This window comes from Myotis daubentonii, chromosome 19 (genome assembly GCF_963259705.1).
Source record: "Myotis daubentonii chromosome 19, mMyoDau2.1, whole genome shotgun sequence".
NCBI lineage: Eukaryota > Metazoa > Chordata > Mammalia > Chiroptera > Vespertilionidae > Myotis > Myotis daubentonii.
This window is the reverse complement of record NC_081858.1, coordinates 12,991,534-13,011,453: the sequence shown is the minus strand read 5'-3', so window position 1 is coordinate 13,011,453 and position 19,920 is coordinate 12,991,534. Positions and strand designations below refer to the sequence as shown.

General features: G+C 59.4%; 1 protein-coding gene across 11 annotated transcripts in view; it reads left to right on the top strand.

The window, feature by feature from the left end:
- The window catches only part of PITPNM2 (phosphatidylinositol transfer protein membrane associated 2), a 99,956-nt gene that overhangs the window by 66,483 nt on the left and 13,553 nt on the right, over positions 1-19,920 (top strand). For 9 of the 11 annotated variants that reach the window (XM_059676372.1, XM_059676377.1, XM_059676370.1 and 6 more), the window contains 12 exons: positions 349-524; positions 5,898-6,112; positions 7,419-7,540; positions 10,078-10,305; positions 11,559-11,864; positions 12,854-12,949; positions 15,686-15,790; positions 16,008-16,078; positions 18,204-18,451; positions 18,861-19,050; positions 19,208-19,327; positions 19,512-19,762. In XM_059676372.1, the coding sequence (XP_059532355.1) occupies positions 447-524; positions 5,898-6,112; positions 7,419-7,540; positions 10,078-10,305; positions 11,559-11,864; positions 12,854-12,949; positions 15,686-15,790; positions 16,008-16,078; positions 18,204-18,451; positions 18,861-19,050; positions 19,208-19,327; positions 19,512-19,762 (2,030 nt within the window). In that variant the 5' untranslated portion in view covers positions 349-446. Of the gene's footprint in view, positions 1-348; positions 525-5,853; positions 6,113-7,418; positions 7,541-10,077; positions 10,306-11,558; positions 11,865-12,853; positions 12,950-15,685; positions 15,791-16,007; positions 16,079-16,329; positions 16,551-18,203; positions 18,452-18,860; positions 19,051-19,207; positions 19,328-19,511; positions 19,763-19,920 lie in introns of those variants that run through there. The other 2 variants (XM_059676379.1, XM_059676380.1) reach the window with 2 other exon arrangements.

The following is a 19,920-nucleotide window of genomic DNA, read 5'->3' as shown; positions in this document are numbered from 1 at the left end:
AAGGCTTTGATTTCTTTCTTATGTTTTTTTGTTTTTATTGATTTGAAGAGAGAGAAACATCAGTTGGCTGCCTCCTGCACGCCCCCTACTGGGGATCAAGCCTGCAACCCGGGCATATGCCCCGACCAGGAATCAAACCAGCCACCTCCTGGTGCACAGAATGACACCCCACCAACTGAGCCACACTGGAGGCTGGGGCAGGGGACTTGTTCAAGGTCACGTGGTGGGCTCACGGCAGAACGGGGACCAGAACTCCAGCCTCAGGTGCAGGCCCCGCCCTTCCTCCGTGTTCTTGTTCCCATCAGTCTTTGCAGAAGGCGACTCACCTGTCCTTTCTCTCCCGCTCAGGGGTCCTCGGTGAGCCCTGTCATGGTTCTTTAAGGAACCTCGTCGCCTAGAAGTCCCAACACGCAGTTCCCCGTCGCCGGGAAGGCGTGGACTCCAAGATGATCATAAAGGAGTATCGGATTCCTCTGCCTATGACCGTGGAGGAGTACCGCATCGCCCAGCTCTACATGATACAGGTGGGTCGGGGGCGGGGCCGGCCACGCCGGGCGCACACGCAGCCCTCCGCACCGTGCACTGGGTGGCGGTGTGGCCTCCGCGCACCGTGTCTGCCCGCTGGGCTCCTGGTAAGTGTCTGGCCGCCAAGCATGGTGCCGGATACACCGCGGCGTGCCGTGGGATGCCCGCGGCATGGATGGTCTTGCCAGCGCTGTATTCACGACATATAACACCCGTCATCTCACTGATCCCAGATGTTATTCTCGCGTTTAGTCAGCTCGGCTGCTGGAACAAAATACCCCAGACTCGGGGGCTGGCACAAGCGACTTGACTGGTCACCATTCTGGAGGCTGGGAAGTCCAAGGTCAAGGTGCTGCCGGGCTGGGTGTCTGGGGAGGGCTCTCTTCTTGGCTGGCAGACAGCCACCTTCCTGCTGTGTCTTACATGGCAGAGAGGGGAGGGGCTCTCTGAGGCCTTTTTTGTTAAACTTTATCTTTATTGTTGAAAGTATTACAGATGTCCTCTTTGTTCTGGTGGTGGTGGTTTTTTTCCCATTGACCCCCTCCACCCCCTCCCCGCCCCTCCCAGGCCTTCGCCATTATTGTCTCTGTCCACGGGCTATGCAGATCTGCATATAAATTCCCCAGTTAATCCCTCCCCGCTACCCCCCCCATGGGGTCTCTTTTTATATGAACGCTAATCCCTGGTGGGGACGCCACCCTGATGCTAATCATCTCCCAAAGGCCTGGCCCCTTCACACCATCACATTGGAGGGCCAGCATTCGGAGGGGCCGGGGCACAGACATTCAGTCCAAAGCAAGCCATCCGACAGACAGGGAGGTGCAAGGCCCAGAGACGTTCACTGACTAGCTTGGGGGCCCACAGCCCGCCTCCCACCTCCCAGGTCCACCTCTTCTCACTCCCCTGGGCCGCCTGCGAAACAGTGGTGACCGCCACATGGCTGATTGACAGTCGCACATGAGCGTGAGGATGACAGCTCCCTGTGACGAGCCGGAGAATGCCACCCCACCCCAGACGGCTCCGGCCTCCCTCCTCGGTGCCTGAGCATCCTGGAACACGGGACCCGCTGCTCATGGCCCAGATGGGACCACAGCTCTGTGCAGTCCCCATCCCAGCATCCCTGGCAGCCTCTTGGTGCCCCAGCCCTTGGCCCAGCCGGACAGCTTCCCTCCCAGTTGAGGGTCTGATGGTAAACCTGCTCTGGGCTCCTCTGGGCGTGTGGATGCCTCGGTCCAGGCTCTGGCCATGCTAGCTCCCCCCTCCCTCTTCCCCCCGCCCAGTCGCAGAATCATCACACAGGAGCCAGGGGAGCCCAGGCCGGCAGGGCCGCCACCTCCACCCCTGGGTTTGCTTGGTGGCTCCCACCCTTCAGCCCAGGTCTGGGGTGTTAGTTAGGAGCTCCCTGCAGAGCCCGGCCCCCAGCTCCCTCCCGGGAGGAGCTCGATGGGGCTGCTGGAGTGTGAGCGGCTCCCAGCGCGGGAAGCTTGACTGGGAAGAGGACAGAGGCAGACGCGGCCTCTCTGGGGGGCAGTTTGCTCCAAACTGCTTCAGAAGCGCCACTCCATTCCCTCTTGAGCCACTTACCCCGCAATTATTCCTCGAGAGCAGGGGGGGAGGAAGAGGCTCTCAGCGCCCCCAGCACCGAGTACCCTGGAAATCGCTCAGCCTGTGCGAGGCCCCGGCTGGTCCGCCACAGCCGCTGTTTGTCCTGCGGCTCCGTAATGCCCACCCACACCAGGGGAGCCCCCGACTACAGCCGCCCCCACCCCGGGCTCTGTGGCCTGCTGCCTCCAGACCCCTGGGGACTGACTTTCAGCTTCTAGAATATCCAAAGCTCTTTCAAACATTGAACCACCTCTACCTCTGGGCCCCTCAAAAACACCTGCCATCTTCACCCCTCTTTTGAGATTAAAAAAATAATCTATTCATATATATATATATATATATACCCTATATAATAAGAGAGGGATATGCTAATTATCCCAGATATGCTAATTAGTCACGACCAGTATGCAAATTGACCATCACTCAAACACACAAGATAGCCGCCCCCGTGTGGTCAAAGATGGCTGGCAGGGGAGGGCAGTTGGGGGTGACTGGGCCAGCGGGGGAGGGCCATTTTGGGGGACCCGGCCTGCAGGGGAGGGCAGTTAGGGGCAACCAGGCCTGCAGGGGAGGGCCATTGTGAGGGACCCAGCCTGCAGGGGAGGGCTGTTTTGGGGGACCCGGCCTGCAGGGGAGGGCAGTTAGGGGTGACTGGCCTGGTCACCCCTAACTGTCCTCCCCTGCTGGCCCAATTACCCCCGATCCCACCATAGGGCATTCAGATATCCCTCGAAGGGTCCCAGATTGGAGAGGGTTGCAGGCTGGGCTGAGGGACCCCCCTCACCCAGTGCCCGAACTTATATATATAATCTATTTCAGAGAGGACGGGAGAGGGAGAGAGAGATAAAAGCATTAACTATGAGAGAGAATCATTGATTGCTGCCTCCTCAGCCCCCCACTGTGGATCAAGCTCACAAACTGGGCATGTGCCCTGACCGGGAATCGAACTGTGACCTCCCGGTTCATAGGTCAGTGCTCAACCACTGAGCCACACTGGCCTGACAGAAACTTCTATTCTTATGCCTCCCGTGTGATGTCTCCTATGGCCCGGGGCTGCTCACACCCTCTCCCTCTTCCGAGCCTCCTCCTCCTGCTCCCACATTCGTCTCACCTGCATCTGGGCCTGAGTTCCCAGGGTCTCCATCCACCATGGGGGAGACAGACAAGCCCATTATCTCCACTGTGTGCAGGTTTCACGGGTGTGAACATAATCAGTCAGACCTCCGTAAAGCTGTTAACAAGATAAGTTAAACGCACCAGACTTTTCTGTGACCGGCCTGGGCCGAAGGCTGGGTGACACAGATGTACTGGGGATTGAGACCACAATTTGGGCATGTGCCTTGACCGGGAATCAAACCGTGACCTCCTGATTCATAGATCCACTGAGCCACACCTTCCGGGCACACGTTCAAGGTTTTAAAAACAAACGAAAAGTTGACCTGTCTGGGAGAGAGCCTGCTCTTCTGGAAGAGGCCGGGCAAATGCTTAGCTCCCAGCGAGCCCTGGGCAGCACTTGGCCAGGACCCTGGACAGCGCTGGGGGGCTTCTTGCTCTTTGTCGCTTCCCACCCCCTTCATTAGCCACCCACCCGGGAGCCTCCTGTTTCTGACGGATCCTGGCCTCCTGGGGTCTGTGCTTTGCCCGCACCAGGCCCAAGGTGGCTCAGCCCCTCCTGTGCGGCCTCAGGCCCCGGGGAGGGAGAGGGCAGGGTTCTCCAGCCAGCCTGTGCCCGCAAAGCTGGCAGGGGTCACAGGTGTGTGCGTGTGAGCATGCGCACACCTGCTGTTCAGGAAGCTGACCGAAGGTAGCCTTGGCGGTGCCATCACGTCACCATGGAAACAGATGCCCGGCTTAAAGTCACGAGCATCTCAACCTCGAGGTTTTCTGCATAAGCAGAAACCTGAGCTTTTGAACGCCGGCCAGCACGGTGGTGCCGAGAGACGCTCAGAGGTGACCCGGGCGTCCTACCTAGCCCAGGCAGGGGCACCGAGGCCCCTCCCTACTCCCCACTCCCCACAGGTGATCTGTCTGAAGTCTGAGAGAGAGCAGGAGACAGGATTGGTTTTGGCGTGTGTGTGTGTGTTTTGTCGTATCCTAGCTTCATTGAGATGGAAGTCACGCACCAACCAAGTCACATGTTTACCGTGTACAGTGTAGTGGTTTTCATTATGTTATGAAACCACAATCAATTTAGAGCATTTTCAGCTCCTCAAAAAGAAGTCATTTTCCGTTCCCAGCCCCCCATCCCTGGGCAACCAATAATCTGCTTCCTGACTCTGTGGGCTTGCCCATTCCGGATGTTTCGTAGAAATAGGATCACGCAGTGTGTGGCCTTTTGTGTCCGGCTTTTCTCACTCAGCATCATGTTTTCAACATTCATCCACGTTGTAGCCGGTGCCAGTATTTCATTTTTATGGATGAATCATAGTCCGTTGTATGGATATAATTTGTTTATCCTTTGTTGTTGTTGTTAATCCTCACCCGAGGATATTTTTCCCATTGATGTTTAGAAAGAGTGAGTGGCAGGAAGGGAGGGAGGGGGGAGAGAGAGAAACATCGATGTGAGAGAGACACATCGATTGGTTACCTCCAGCACATACATGCCCTGACCGGGGCCAGGGATCAAACCTGCAACCCAGGTACGTGCCCTTGACTGGGAATCGAACCCATGACCCTTCGGTGCACCACACTGACCAGAGCTGTCCCCATTTTTCAGTTCGTGGAGATCTGGGTTGGTTCCGCCTCCTGGCTGTTGTGACTGGTGCTGCTATGCACACGGGTGTCCAGGTTCGCGTGCTGACCTATGTTTTCATTTCCTCGGATGTATACCTGGGAGTGGAACTGCTGAGCCACGTGGGAACTCTGTGTCCACCTTTTTGAGGAGCCGCCGCACGATTTTCCACGGCGACTGTACCATTTTGCGTCCCCACCAGCAGTGCATGACGGTTCCAATGTCTCCACATCCTCACCAACACTTGCTAATCGTTTGGCTTCTTAGCCATCCTAATGGGCGTGAAGGGGTATCTCGTTGTAGATTTGATTGCCATTTCCCTGATGACTAGAGGGCTGAAGCATCTTCTCATGGGCTTGTTGGCCATTTGCGTATTTTTTTTTGGAGAAATGACTATTCAAGCCCTTTGTGCATTTTTGAATTGGGTTATTTCCTTCTTTGTTGTTGAGTCATAAGAGTTTTTAATATGTTTTGTATACACAGCCCTTATCAGATATATTATTTACAAAAAATGTTCTCCCATTCAGTGGGTTGCCTTCCTCTTTCTTCTTAGTGTCCTGTGAGGCACAAAAGTTTTACATTTTGTATGGAATCCATTTTATCTATTTTACCTTTGGTTGCTTGCATTTAAGAAACCATTGTCAGATCCAAGATGATGAAGACTTGCCCCATCTATCTTCTTCTAAAACTTTTATAATTTTAGGTCTTTGATCCATTTGAGTTCATCTTTATGTGTGGTGTGAGGTAGGGGTCCAGCTTCATTCTTTTCCATGTGGAGAGCCAATTGTCCCAGCACCATTTGAAAAGACTATTCTTTCCCCATTGAGTGGTCTTGGCATCCTTGTTGAAAATTAATATATATAGTTTGCAGATACAGGTACATGGGTTTCCTTCTAGACTCCTGCCTCTCCTACATAGATCTGCCTATCGTAGGCTCCTCCTCCCACTCAGCTCTCCGGGGCTTGGTCACCTGAGCCCCTTCCCTTCTGCAGAGCACTGTGGCCCCCACACATGGACGGTGCCTTTGTCCCCACAGAAGAAGAGCCGCAACGAGACATATGGCGAAGGCAGCGGCGTGGAGATCCTGGAGAACAGGCCATACACGGACGGCCCAGGCGGCTCCGGACAGTACACACACAAGGTGTACCACGTGGGCAGGCACATTCCCAGCTGGTTCCGCTCCATCCTGCCCAAGGCGGCCTTGCGGGTGGTGGAGGAGTCCTGGAACGCCTACCCCTACACGAGAACCAGGTGAGCAGGGAGGTGCCCTGCGGCATAGATCCCGGGAGCAGCCCTCCAGGTAGGCTCAGCTCCTGCACCCCAGGCTTCCGGGAAGCTGAGCCTCTATTCCAGGTAGGGGCGTTCTGAAGGTCCACTAGGGCTCCCTGCAGGAAACAGGCAGAAGACGGGTGTCAGGGAGGGAGGCCTGGAAGGCATGAGTTCAGCAGGGTCCAGCTGAGACCCCCTTGCCATCTGGGAGCTCAGGGAATACAAACTAAACCTTCATGTTCACCTGAGAATTGGGGACAGTCAGAAGCTGGGAAGAAGCATGACCTGAGGGTAGACCAGATGGCCCAGATTCCCTCCAACCCCGAGACCCTCAGCTACGTGCCATGTTGAACTGGGGTCTCCTTTAGATCCCCCGGTAGGAGGTTCTTCACTCTGTGCCCCCACCTCACCCAGTGTAGCCGAGCACCACTGGGTTCGACCAGACAGGGTGCGCCCAGCTGGCTGCCCACCTGCTATGCAGATAGGGTCCCCGCGAGTCTCCCGGGCTCCCTTCCCCTTCCTGGGTGAGGGCCCGGAGCTTGCCCGAGGATCCGTGGAGGCCGTTCCTCCTCCCAACACACTTTCCTCCTCTGAGCTCAACCCCAGCCAAGAGAGAAGGGCTGGCCCGGCCTGTATGGCTCAGTGGTTGAGTGTTGACCCATGAACTAGGAGGTCAGGGTTCAATTCCCAGTCAGGGCACATGCCCGGGTTGCAGGCTCGGTCCCCAGTAGGGGGCGTGCAGGAGGCAGCCGATCAATGATTCTCTGTCATCATTGATGTTTCTCTCTCCCTCTCCCTCTCCCTTCCTCTCTCTGAAATCAATAAAAACATTTTTAAAAAGAGCGGAGGGCTGTTCCCTTGTTACCAGACCTGACTCCTTGTGGGACAGCGGGCAGGGGTGGCATGTGCCTCGGAGTGCTTGTCCCTTTCCGCCCACTCGGCAGTGGGCTGCAGTAGTTGTACCTGCGTCTGCACCATGCCTTACACACGGGGACCTGGACACAGGGCTTCCAGCAGCTTCCTGCCACATTTCTCTTCCCCTAAACCCACCCCTGCCCCCGCCTGGCCTGGGTTGTCCCTGGGACGAGGGGAAGGTCCAGGAGGTGGACAAGACAGATGAGTCCCGTCCACCACTCCAGCCTCCTTCCACCTGGGCCTCCTGCCCTGAGGGGTCCAGCAGGCCCTGGCCCGGCCACCCCACGCCCACACCCTGCACCCCCGGGTTCGGGTTAGGGTTAGGGATAGAGCCAGGGTTAGGGTCCTGATGGGTGCTTTTCTTCCCCCACAGGTTCACTTGCCCTTTCGTGGAGAAATTCTCCATCGACATTGAGACCTTTTATAAAACCGATGCCGGAGAAAACCCCAACGTGTTCAGTCTGTCGCCCGTGGAAAGGAGCCAGCTGGTGATCGGTAACGTCCACCATGACGCTCCCACGCTGGGGAGGTGTTGGGGTTCCCTGCCCGTGGGCCCCTCATCTCCAGGCCGGGCAGGCTCCCGACCCGCTCCTGTCCTGGGTCTTGAGCCAGCATGGGAGGGGGCACCAGGGGAGACAGGGCCCCATTTTTCTGACATGTACACTGAGGCTTAGTGCCTTTTACACCCTGAGCCCCGCCCGCCCCTCCTTCCCTTCGAGGTGTCCCCACCCGTGTGTGCTCAGTGGGCGGGGCGGGGCCGTGTCCCCTTCATGGCAGGCGGCCTCTACCCCTCTCCCCTCCAGGTGACTGGGCCCCTCGGCGAAGGGCCCCATTGGTTAAATCTATTTTTCCAAGAGAGGCCAGAAATCAGAATTTTCATGTGACATCTCCCAATTCCTCAATGTTGGCAACTAATGAAAAATCTCTGTAAATAAACTCACGCTGGCCAAACATACATCTGTGGGGCCGACGCAGCTCAGCAGCCACCACTCGGGAACCCCGGGTTCCAGGCCCAGGAGCACGTCACGTGGAGGTGGGTCGGGCAGGTGCTCGGCCGGAGGTGGCTGCTCGCGCCCCAGGAGCGAACTCCCAGGCCGCCTCTCTCGTGGGCGTGAAGGGCTTTGTCCCTGAGAACAGCCCTCCATGGGCCCCACTGGGGCCTGGAAGCTGTTACTTTGCTGGGGCTGCTGGAACACAGTGCCACAGACGGTGGGGGGGGGGGGGGGGGGGGGCGCGGCTTACACCGGAAGTTTATTGCCTCGGAGTCCTGGAGGCCAGGAGCCCAAGGTCGAGGTGTGCCCCGGCTGGGTGCCTCCGGGGCCAGCGAGGGAGGCTCTGTGCCAGGCCTCTCTCCTGCTGGCGGACCTCGGTGTTCCTGCTTGTAAACGCATCACCCCAATCTCCGTCGTCATCTCTGCATGGCGTTCTCCCCGCGGCGGCGAGTCAGGTCCAAATGTCCCCTTTTTTATAAGGACACTAGTCATGTTGGATCAGGGCCACCCTAATGACCTCATTTTCATTTGATTACATCTTTGGAGGCCCTGTGTCCAAATAAGGCCATATTCTGAGCTCCTGGGGGTCAGGACTCTAACACATGAACTTGGGGGGGGGGTGCACATTCTACCCAGAAATACCCATAACAGGAGGGAAGGCCCAGCACAACGCGGGCCCGCTGGCAGCTCCGCGGGCTCCCTCCACAGGCCCCTGCATGGCCCCTGCTCCCAGCATCCCCTTGTGGCCTTTCTGCCCGAGCCGGCTGGGCATACGGTCTGATCCAGGCAGGAGGTTTTTGTTTGTTTTTTAAAAAATATTTTATATATATATAATTTTTAAAATTTATTTCAGAGAGGAAGGGAGAGGGAGAGAGAGATAGAAACATCAGTGATGAGAGAGAATCATTGATTGGCTGCCTCCTGCACACCCCCTACTGGGGATTGAGCCCGAAACCCAGGCATGAGCCCTGACTGGGAATCGAACCGTGACCTCCTGGTTCATAGGTCAACACTCAGCCACCGAGCCACGCCGGCCAGACCGGACTTTCATTCCCTTCCCCCAGCCCCTATGCTGTAGCACTTGGTGCTCTGGCCCCTCACTGCTTCTGGTGGAGCTCACGTCTGCATCTGCAACCCACAGCCCAGACCCGGTGCCCACGTGCCAGGGAGATGAGACAGCCGGGCCTCACTGGGGCAGAGCCCCCCGCATGCCATCCTCCCCACACGCCTCTGAGCCACACACCCTGTCCCGCCCCCTCTCAGCACCTGTGTCCCGGCCCTGCTAACCCACGAGCCTTAGGAGCCAGCAGATCGGTGGTTCTGAGGCAGGTGACAGGCAGCATGGCTCTTGTCCCTTCCCAGAGTCACTACCATTGCTCTTACCACCCTCCAGCCCCCAGGCCCATTGCCCCGATGCCCAGCCTGTGGCATCTGCTACCTCCTGTCAGGACTATCCTGGGCCCTTGAATTGGCTCCTCCTGTCTCTTCCCTTTGGTCTGAGCAGGTTTCTACGGGCCCCCCTGCCTTCAGACTGTATATAGTGCCACCTGTGCCCCAGGGCACCACCCACACACTTAGCCTGGCCAGTAATGCTGCAGATCCAACCGCGCCCTCCTCACCTCTCCCCACGGGGACCCCCTAGTGCCCCCCATGCCCCCCTCGGTCAGTCAGTGCTGCTGGGACAGTCTCAGCCTCCCAGGGCTCCTGTGGCTGAAAGGCCCCATTCTGGGAAGCTTTACCTGGCTGCCTCTCTACCCACCCGCACCCCCTCCACACCCCCGTGCGTCTCCGGTAACTGGTAGAATGCACACGATGCGTGGGGGTTGCTGAAAGGACTTGAAAAGGCCACAAGGAGAGCCATAGGCCTCGCCGTCAGGAGAGCCCGAGGCCAGAGTGGCCCCAAGCAGCATCCTCACTCTGGCCCCCCGAGGCCCAGTGCCCGCAAGGATTCAGGGGCGGCAGGGACACGGGGAGGAGACGGGACAGGGGAGGGTGGAGGTCAGGGTGGAAGTGACCACTCACTCTGAGGATCTCCCGCAGACTTCATCGACATCGTCAAGGACCCCGTGCCCCCCAATGAGTATAGGACGGAAGAGGACCCCAAGCTCTTCCACTCCATCAAGACCCAGCGGGGGCCCCTGTCGGACAACTGGATCCAGGAGTACAAGCAGCAGGTGTTCCCCATCATGTGCGCCTACAAGCTGTGCAAGGTGGAGTTCCGCTACTGGGGCATGCAGTCCAAGATCGAGAGGTTCATCCACGACACCGGTGAGCCTGGCGCCGGCTGCCCTCCTCCCCACCGGTGTCCCACCTGTGTCCCACCTGTGTCCCCGCCTGCATCCCTGCCTGCAACCCCACCTGTGTCCCCACCTGCAACCCCACCTGTGTCCCCACCTGCAACCCCACCTGTGTCTCCACCTGCAACCCTGCCTGCAACCCCACCTGTGTCCCCACCTGCATCCCTGCCTGCAAACCCACCTGTGTCCCCACCTGCAACCCCACCTGCGTCCCCACCTGCAACCCCACCTGTGTTCCCGCCTGCAACCCCACCTGCATCCCCGCCTGCATCCCTGCCTGCAACCCCACCTGCAGCTCTCTGCTCCCTGACGGGGGTGTGGACCGGATGCTTATGTCTCCTTAATGTGTTTTTAACCAGCTTTATTGAGGCCTATATTTTACATACCACACTCTTCGCTGGTTGTAAGAGGATGGTTCAATAAATTTTAGTCTATTCTAGAACATTCCAACACCTCAGAGTCTTTTGTTCCTGCTCACTGTCACCGCCCCACTCCCACCCCAATCCTAGGCAACCCCCATCTGCTTTCTGTCCCTATGTTTTCTTTTATTATTTTTATACCCTAAAAGCTATCTTAGTTTATAGGTATCTATATCCTGTTAGATTAGGGAGGACCAAGCCTGGCTCAGTGGTTGAGTGTAGGTCGACCTATGAACCAGAAGGTCAGGGTTCGATTTCTGGTCAGGGCACATGCCTGGGTTTCAGGCTCCATCCCCAGTGGGGGGCATGCAGGAGGCAGCCGATCCATGATTCTCTCTCATCGTTGATGTTTCTCTCTCTCCCTCTCCCTTCCTCTCTGAAATCAATAAATATATATATATATATATATATATATATATATATTTTTTTTTTTTTTAAGAAAAGAAAAGGGAGGACTAAGCTGATTTGACCTTGAACTTGATTTTCCCTGGGAAAGTCGACGGGAAAGGATACTAGGTGCTGAGACTGGACTCTCGGGAAGTCCTCTTCCAGCGTTCCCCACCCCTCCAGGGCAGAAATCCCCCCAAATTCAGAGTGGCTTCTGAGCAGACGCATTACTGTGGGAGGCCATCTGTGAGCCAAACCCCACACTCACAGGGGGAGAAACTGAGGCACAGGGACAGTGATTGGCTGGAGGCTACACTGTGACCTGCAACATGGGGCACCCCCCAGCCCCGAGCCCGGCCCGTGGGGCCTCTGTGGCCCAACTGACGCCCCCTCCGTCTCTGCCCCCCGCCCGCCCCAGGCCTGCGGAAGGTGATGGTCCGGGCGCACCGGCAGGCCTGGTGCTGGCAGGACGAGTGGTACGGGCTGAGCATGGAGAACATCCGGGAGCTGGAGAAGGAGGCGCAGCTCATGCTGTCCCGGAAGATGGCCCAGTTCAAGGAGCACGAGGAGGAGGCCGACGAGCTGTCCAAGGGCGAAGCCAGCCAGGACCACACCCCCGGGGAGCCCGCCCAGCCCTGCAGCAGCGGGGAGCCCCTGGCCGGCCGCGGCCTGAAGAAGCAGTGGTCCACATCCTCCAAGTCATCGCGGTCATCCAAGCGGGGAGGTGAGCCGCCCCAGCCCCGGTGCGGGTCCCTGCCCTCGGCTGGCCCCCCGTGACAGCCCTCAGCCCCCCCCCGTGACAGCCCTCAGCCCCCCAGGCAGCCCCAGGCCACTGCCAGGTAATGCCAGCTCTGGGAAGGGACTCCTGCTTTCGGACCTTGTGGGCCACAGCTGCCCGGAGTTAGAACCAACTGCCTGCTGGTAGGAGAAGGCCAGGGCACCCCACACCCCTCTAACAGGTTCCCCCAGACTCACCTCCACAGCCCGGGCAAGACAGGCTGGTTATGTGGGAACCCGGGACCCAGCGGCTGCAGCTCTGAGGAGCCAGGGTACCAGGAAGAGAGGGGGCCTGGGAGGGCCCCACGCAGCACAGTGAGGGGAGCTCTGCTCCTGAGGGACCAGACCCACATGCTGGGCCAGGCCGAGGGGCGAGAAGAAGGCTTCGGACCCGAGAAAGGCCTTTCCAAAGGGAACTGTTGTGGGCATACTGTGGCGATTTCGAAAAACAAGGCATCTCATAAAGTCAGGAGACCCCTCTGCAGAGCGGCTCTTCCCACGCCAGGCGTGTCTGTCCTATGCAGAGGGTCCGTGGAAATGTACACGTGGACACGCTTATGTCCTCTCCTCCTGCCACAGCCCTGGCAGCTCTGCCTCCGGAGAATTTAAGGAGCAGCACCGGGGCTGGCCCAGGGCAGAGGGCCAGGGAGGACCCAGCCGTGTGACTGCCCGCCCGGCCGTACCCCCATACCCTCCCACCGCCATGTCCTCCCCCAGACAGGGACATGCCTGCATTGCAGTTGGTGGGCTGGGAGGGGGCGGTTTTCAAAGTCCCAGGAGCTTCCACCAAGAGGAGTCAGGGCCGCCGGCCCCTCCTCTCACATCCTTCTCCTCCGAGCCCTCCTGCCCTCGCTCCGGCACCTCACACCCGCCTGCCTTCTGTCCCCAGCCCGTCCGCTGGGTGGTCGGTCGGTCAGTCGGGGTTTTGCCTTCCAGCCAGCCCCTCCCGCCACAGCATCTCAGAGTGGAGGATGCAGAGTATCGCCCGGGACTCAGACGAGAGCTCGGAGGATGAGTTCTTCGATGCGCACGGTAGGCGGGCTCCTGGGTGGCTCTGGGGGGACACCCCGCACGAGAGATCTGGGGGTCTTGTTCTGAAAGGGTTGGGGTGTGTGGGTCCGAGTGGCAGTTACCTATGCACAGTCCTGATGAGCAGCATGGGACCGAGGATGAGAGGCTGAGTGAAGTCACCCACAGTCTCAGCTCACCCCAACCAGAGGTCAGGATGTGCCTGGCCTGGCAGGGGGGGGACCATGCTCTCAGACCCCCCAGAAATGGACCTAGGATCAGAAGGAGGCTTTTTTCCTTGTGTGAATTTGTTTCCATAAGAAGTTTCATAAAAGCCTACCTTCTTATAATTTCCTGATTTTTTTTTTTTGCAATGATCTTTTTTATTTTTTTTTCATCTGATGGAAAAACTTTAGAAAATGCAGACAAGCAGAAAATGCGGGAAGTGCCCATTTCCCCACGAACCCTAAAATAAGCACAGTGAGCACGCAGCCACCCGAGCCGGGAGAAGCCGACACAAAACCCTCGCTCGCTTCAGCCCCGGCCCCTCCTCCGAGGAGATAAGAGGGGCCTGTGGACAGGTGTGGGAGGCGGGTTTCCAGTTTGCAGGTGACAAGCAGGACACAGGCTCAGAGAGGGACAGGGACTTGCCTCCAGACACACAGCAGGGCAGAGGCAGGACCAGAGCCTTGTCCGGCCGCCTCCACAGCTTGACGCGGGCTGAGGAGCCACCTAATTATGGTATCATTTTAAAAAATATTTTTTATTGATTTCAGAGAGAACAGGAGAGGGAGAGAGAAATATCAATGATGAGAGAGAAATATTGATTGCTGCCTCCTGCACGCCCCCTACTGGGGATCAAGCCTGCAGCCCCAGGATGTGACCTTCTGGTTCATAGGGTGATGCTCAACCACTGAGCAACACTGGCCGGGCTAATTATGGGATCTTAGTTAACTGGCCTCAAGGGGAAGAACTTGGGGGGGGGGGGGTCCAGGCAAAAGGCAGGTGCCTGGTTTGGCCTTGGGGGAGGGGCCTGCCTCTGCACTGGCGTCTCCCAAGGGTGAGGGAGGATGTTTTGAGTCTCACCCCTGAGCCTGGCCGGGCTGTGTCCCTGACTTGCAGCTCCCGTAGAAACTTTAGAAAAAGCCCGAAAAGAGAGGAGGCAGTCAGGCTGGAAGATGCCAGAGCGGCAGCGACCCTCGCGGGGTGGGGGAGGGTCACGGGCGGGAGCTCTCTGAAAGGCAGAGAGGGGAGTCAGGTGGAATCGCTCACAGCTGCGCTTCTCGCTGAGCTGTATTGTGTGGACGTGGGGAATGGTCAGGAAGGCAGCTGATGGGCTGAGAAACAAAGGGTGGCCCTTCCAGACGGCGCACAGGGTCCAGGCATAAAACGCACGAACTTTGAAAGCCGGATGCTGAGTGAAAGACCAGACTCTAAAGGCCACGGGCTCTATGGCCCGTCTGTAGGAAATGTCCAGAGCAGGCGCGTCCAGTCCAGAGACACAGAAAGGGTGGTGTGGCCAGGGCTGGAGAAGGGAGGAAGGGGAATGATTATTAAAGGGGACAGGGTTTCTTTTCGGTGATGAAAGTGTTCTGGTGCCCAGCCGGTGTGGGTCAGTGGATAGAGCGTCAGCCTACGAACTCAAGGGTCCCAGGTTCAATTCCGGTCAAGGGCATGTACCTTGGTTGTAGTCACATCCCTAGTAGGGGGCGTGCAAGAGGCAGCTGACTGATGTTTCTCTCTCATCGATGTTTCTAACTCTCTATCCCTCTCCCCTCCTCTCTGTAAAAAATCAATAAAATATATTAAAAAAAAAGAAAGAAAGAAAGAAAGTGTTCTGGAGCCCGGCCGGTGTGGCTCAGTGGTTGAGTGTCAACTATGAACCAGGAGGTCGCTGGTTCGATTCCCGGTCAGAGCACATGCCCTGACTGCAGGCTGGATCCCCAGTGTGGGGCGTGCAGGAGGCCGCAGGTCAATGTTTCTGTCTCTTTATCCCTCTCCTTTCCTCTTTTTCTGAAATTAATAAAAACATATTAATATTTAAATAGAAGGCCTCGCCTTAAAAAAAAGAAAGAAGAGAAAATGTTCTGGAACTAGATGGAGATGATGGTTGCACAGCACTGTGAATGCACTAAATGCTCCGTTTAAAATGGCAACTTTATGATATGTGAATGTTACAATTTTTGTTTTGTGGTTTTTTTTGTATTGTTTTAAAATTCTTTATTGTTGAAAGTATTACATATGTCTCCTTTTCCCCCCATTGACCTGTCCCAGTCTGCTCCCACCTACCACAATTTTTAAAAAATGTCAGGCAGCCCTAGCCGGTTTGCTCAGTGGATAGAGCGTCAGCCTGCAGACTGAAGGGTCCTGGGTTCGATTCCGGTCAAGGGCACATGCCTGGGTTGCAGGCTCGGGATCCCCAGTATGGGGCCTGCAGGAGGCAACTGATCAATGATTCTCTCTCATCATTGATGTTTCTATCTCTCTCTCCTTCTCCCTTCCTCTCTGAAATCAATAAAAATATATTAAAAAAAATAAATCAAAGGTCAGGCAGCAGCCCCATGGGCGTGTGGCCATGGGTCTATCTCTTAAGGGAGGGGGAGAGCAGAACCCGGCACGGAGCAGCACACGGGCCAGAGAAACATGGGCGACCCGGAGCCACCACTCCCAGGCCCCCCACCTGCAGGAACAGGCCTCCCAGCGCCCCGACCCCAGTCCCTGTTCCCCAACAGCATGCTGAGCCCCCTCTCTCTTCCCCAGAGGACTTGTCCGACTCAGAGGAAACCTTCCCCAAGGACATCACCAAGTGGAACTCCAATGACCTCATGGACAAGATCGAAAGCCCCGAGCTGGAGGACACGCAGGGTAACTGGCTGTGTGCTGCAGGGCCTGGGAGGGCGGGGTGGGGGGGCATGTGCAAGGCCCTCCTCTCTGACCCAGCTCCTGAGCCTGGGGACAAGGTGGGGTGAGGGAAACCCTGGGCCCCGCCTGTTACCCTCACAGCCTCTGTCTGGTGGGCCTGGGGCTGGCCAGCTTCCCCTCTGCTCAGAGGACCCCCCCGCCCCCCGCTTCTGTGTTGCAGACGGGCTATACCGTCAGACCACCCCCGAGTTCAGGGTGGCCTCCAGCGTGGAGCAGCTGAACACCATCGAGGTGGGTGCCCAGGTGGCAGAGGGCAGGGGCTGTGCTGCTGGTGGTCCCCAGAGCTGCCAGGGGGAGCGGGCAGGGCTCAAAGGACTGGAGGCAGGACTTGGCGCCCACAGCCTCCCTCACGTCCCCACTGGCCTGGGCCCCCGCCCCCTCTGACGGCCCCGAGAACTGGCAGGGATGGTAGCCAGCCTCTGAGGAAGGACCTGACCCAGCTCCTCCCCTGGAAAGTAAAATGAGAAACTTGTAAATTCCAGACCAAACATAAGACCACCCTGTGCTCAGCCTGCCTGCATTTCCTGAAGAAAAAAAGATGGAAGGGGAGGAAGCAAAAGCCATCTAGGCAGAAGTGATGTGGCCGGCGGCCGCCACCCCGCTGGGGACGGGCGGTGCTCTCAGTGCCCAATAAAGCTGTGTCCACAGAGTGCCTGTGTCTGCTTTGGGGGTTCTTGCACGGAGCTCAGGCCCCTCCTGCCCCACCCGTGGGTGGTCAGAGCTGTTTGCACTTGGGGCCGGAGCCCGGCCCAGCGGGGCTGTCACTCGCTGCGGCCACCACCCTGCTCTGGCCTCAAGCTGCCCAAGGTGCAGACGGCCCCTGGGGACGGGGACCCCTGGGGAGTTTGGATGGGTTTTGGGGGGAAGGAACTTCCATGCTACCCTCCCCTGCTTTGGGGGTTTTCTGCTCTGAGGTTTTAAGTCCGATGGGTTTTTCTAGAAAAGTTACCGGGGTGTCGATTTCCAATTGCTGGTTCATGGCGATCAAGCAGACGGAGCCCCCTCCCCAGCCACGTGGCTCACAGCTCTGACGCCCCGGGAGGGGCAGAAGGGGCCGTGCTCGAGATCGGCCGGGGGTGTGCCTTGTGGCCCAGCACGGTTCTGGGCACCACCACCCAAAGCCAGATCCCCTTGCCGGCAAAAGCCCCCAAACCAGAGCCTCCTCTCCCGGCCTTGCGGAAGGAGGTGGCTTTACGGGGACACTGACGGGTCCCCTGGCTTTTCAGTGCCTGTCGCCCCCGTACTGTGGGCTCTGTTCCCACTGGGTTCACGGCTCCGGCAGGGTGTGCCCCACGGAAAGCAGGCTCACGTGGGAGAAGCTGTGTCTTAGACTGACCTTCAGGGGTCTGCAAACAGTCCCAGCAGAGGGGACACAGGCAGGGTTCCCTCCGCTCCCCACTGCCCAGCCCTGCCCAACCCCGTGGCCGAGCGCGGCTATCCCGTCCAGGCCTGTGGTCTGGGCGGCTGGTGGTCCCACCCTGCCCTGGGCCATGAATTCATTCCTGCCCCACCGGCGGGCAGCAGCGGGCAGTCCTTCTATGGGGACAGGTGTCGCCCCAAACTGCGTCCAGGCCCCGTGGCCCACAACTGTCCGATGACCAGTCCCCTCTTGGGGGTGAGGCAGCCCCGCCCTCCTTCCTCACCCACCCGGAGCCCTGTGCTGGCCGGAGGCACCCCCTCTCCCTTCCTGGCAGCCTCCCCGCCCCAGGCCCAGGGCCCAACCCTCCTCTGGGCTCCGGCTGACACTTGGGTCCTGCTGCTGCCCCTCCTCCTGCCATCGGGGCCCAGCTCACGCCCCCCGTCATGGGCTTCCAGGCGGCTTCAGCCCCTGGCTTTTTGGGGACAAGCTGCTCTGTTCATTCAGCTCCTCCCCCACGCCCACGCCTCCTGACATAATAGGACACCAAGTGCTCACCAGTGGCACCTCCTGGGCCACCCCCCTCCACCCCCATCACACTGGGAGCTGGGGCCGGGCAAGGCCTGGGGATGGCGTCCCAGCCTGGGGTGGCAGCAGCTCTGGTTCCGGTCCGGACATCTCTGCTCCTGGGTTGGTCTCATTGAAAGTCAAGAAATGGCAGGGTTTGGGGGCTGTGGGGCCAGGGGCGGGGAGGAGCCCCATGTAGATGGAGGGAGAGCTCATAGCTGCTGGCAACCCTTAACCCTGTGACTTGGAGCGGCTGTAGCCCGGCCTGCGGCGCCTGAGACAGACCCGTGCCTGGACACGGACGCACCGAGGGCAGCAACACCAGCTGAAGACCTGGAGTCGGGGTTCTTAGAGGGAGCAAGGGGGCGTCAGGGGCCTCGGCAAGGAGCTCAGTTCCCCGGGGGAGTTGACACCCGCCCCTCGCCCACGCAGGACGAGGTCAGCCCGCCGCTGGCCATGCCGCCCTCCAAGATCCACGTGCTGCTGCTGGTGCTGCACGGGGGCACCATCCTGGACACGGGCGCCGGGGACCCCAGCTCCAAGCAGGGCGACACCAACACCATCGCCACCGTGTTCGACACCGTCATGCGCGTGCACTACCCCAGCGCCCTGGGCCGCCTCGCCATCCGCCTGGTGCCCTGCCCGCCCGTCTGCTCCGACGCCTTCGCCCTGGTCTCCAAGTGAGTGCACAGGTCTGCGGCGCCTGCCCCCCTCCTGAGGGCTATGCGACTCCCCTCCCGCCCCCCCCCCCCCGTGTGGGGACACCTGTCTAGATGCCCAGACAGGCCATCCAGTCTGTTCTGCCCAGAGGCGGTAGAATCTATGCATTTGGCGGGGCCCAGAGTCAGGAGGGCCGGGGCCGAGCCTTCGTGTCCCCACGTGAGGGTGCCCACCTGGCTCCGAGACTCCCCAGCCCTGTCCCACGCCTGCCCGGGACGGACCTGGAAGCGTCCCCACCAGGTCTGCTGGGTCACAGCTGAGGCTCTCCGGGTGGCAGGTGCCCTGGGCGGGCTGCTCAGGGCAGGGGAGAGGGGCTCCGGGGGCTGACCTGAGGCCACGGCTCTGTCCTGACCGGGACACCTCCCCCAGCCTCAGCCCCTACAGCCACGACGAAGGCTGTCTGTCCAGCAGCCAGGACCACATCCCGCTGGCCGCCCTGCCCCTACTGGCCACCTCCTCACCCCAGTACCAGGAGGCTGTTGCCACGGTGATCCAGCGAGCCAACCTCGCCTACGGGGACTTCATCAAGTCCCAGGAGGGCGTGACCTTCAACGGGCAGGTGAGTCACAGGGTCCGGGAAGGAAAGGCCGACGAAGACCCTGGTGGGGGGGCCTGCCTGGACCTCCGGCCCGGCCCTGCCAGGCGCTTCCGTTTTCCCCAGCCTGCGTCCCAGCCAGCAGGGCTGGCGCTCAGCCCCGAGGCCCCTGTCCCTCCAGGTCTGCCTGATCGGGGACTGCGTGGGGGGCATCCTGGCGTTTGACGCCTTGTGCTACAGCAGCCAGCCGGTGTCCGAGAGTCAGAGCAGCAGCCGCCGGGGCAGCGTGGCCAGCGTGCAGGTACCAGGGATCAAAGCTGCCGGTCCCTGGCCAGTGGGCGGGGGGAACAGTGGGGCCTGGGGGCAGGGTGTCCCCACTCTGGCGTGGGTGAGAGCGGGGCTGGCAGTGGGCCTGCCGCCAGGAGGGACGACACAGAGGGGCAGCCAGTGGCCACCTGGCAGTGAGCCCGCGGGGGCTGTTCCAGGACACTGACCTGCTGTCCCCGGGCGCCCTGGTGAACTCGCCGCACGGTGGCGGTGGCGGTGGCGGTGGCGGTGGCGGTGGCGGAGGCGGCAGCGGCAACCTGGAGAGCAGTAGGCACCTGAGCCGCAGCAACATCGACATCCCCCGGAGCAATGGCACCGAGGACCCCAAAAGGCAGCTGCCCCGGAAGAGGAGTGACTCGTCCACCTACGAGCTGGACACCATCCAGCAGCACCAGGCCTTCCTGTCCAGGTGGGCGAGGCTGGCGGGGCTGGGGGTCAGAGCAGGATGCCCACTGCCGGGGGGCGGGGCCTCCCAGAGGGAGGGACGGCCAATGTCAGGGTCCCGGGGGCCCCCAGCCTGACTGGCCCCCAGCTCTTCAGCAGGAGAAAGTGGGTTGTGGGTACAGT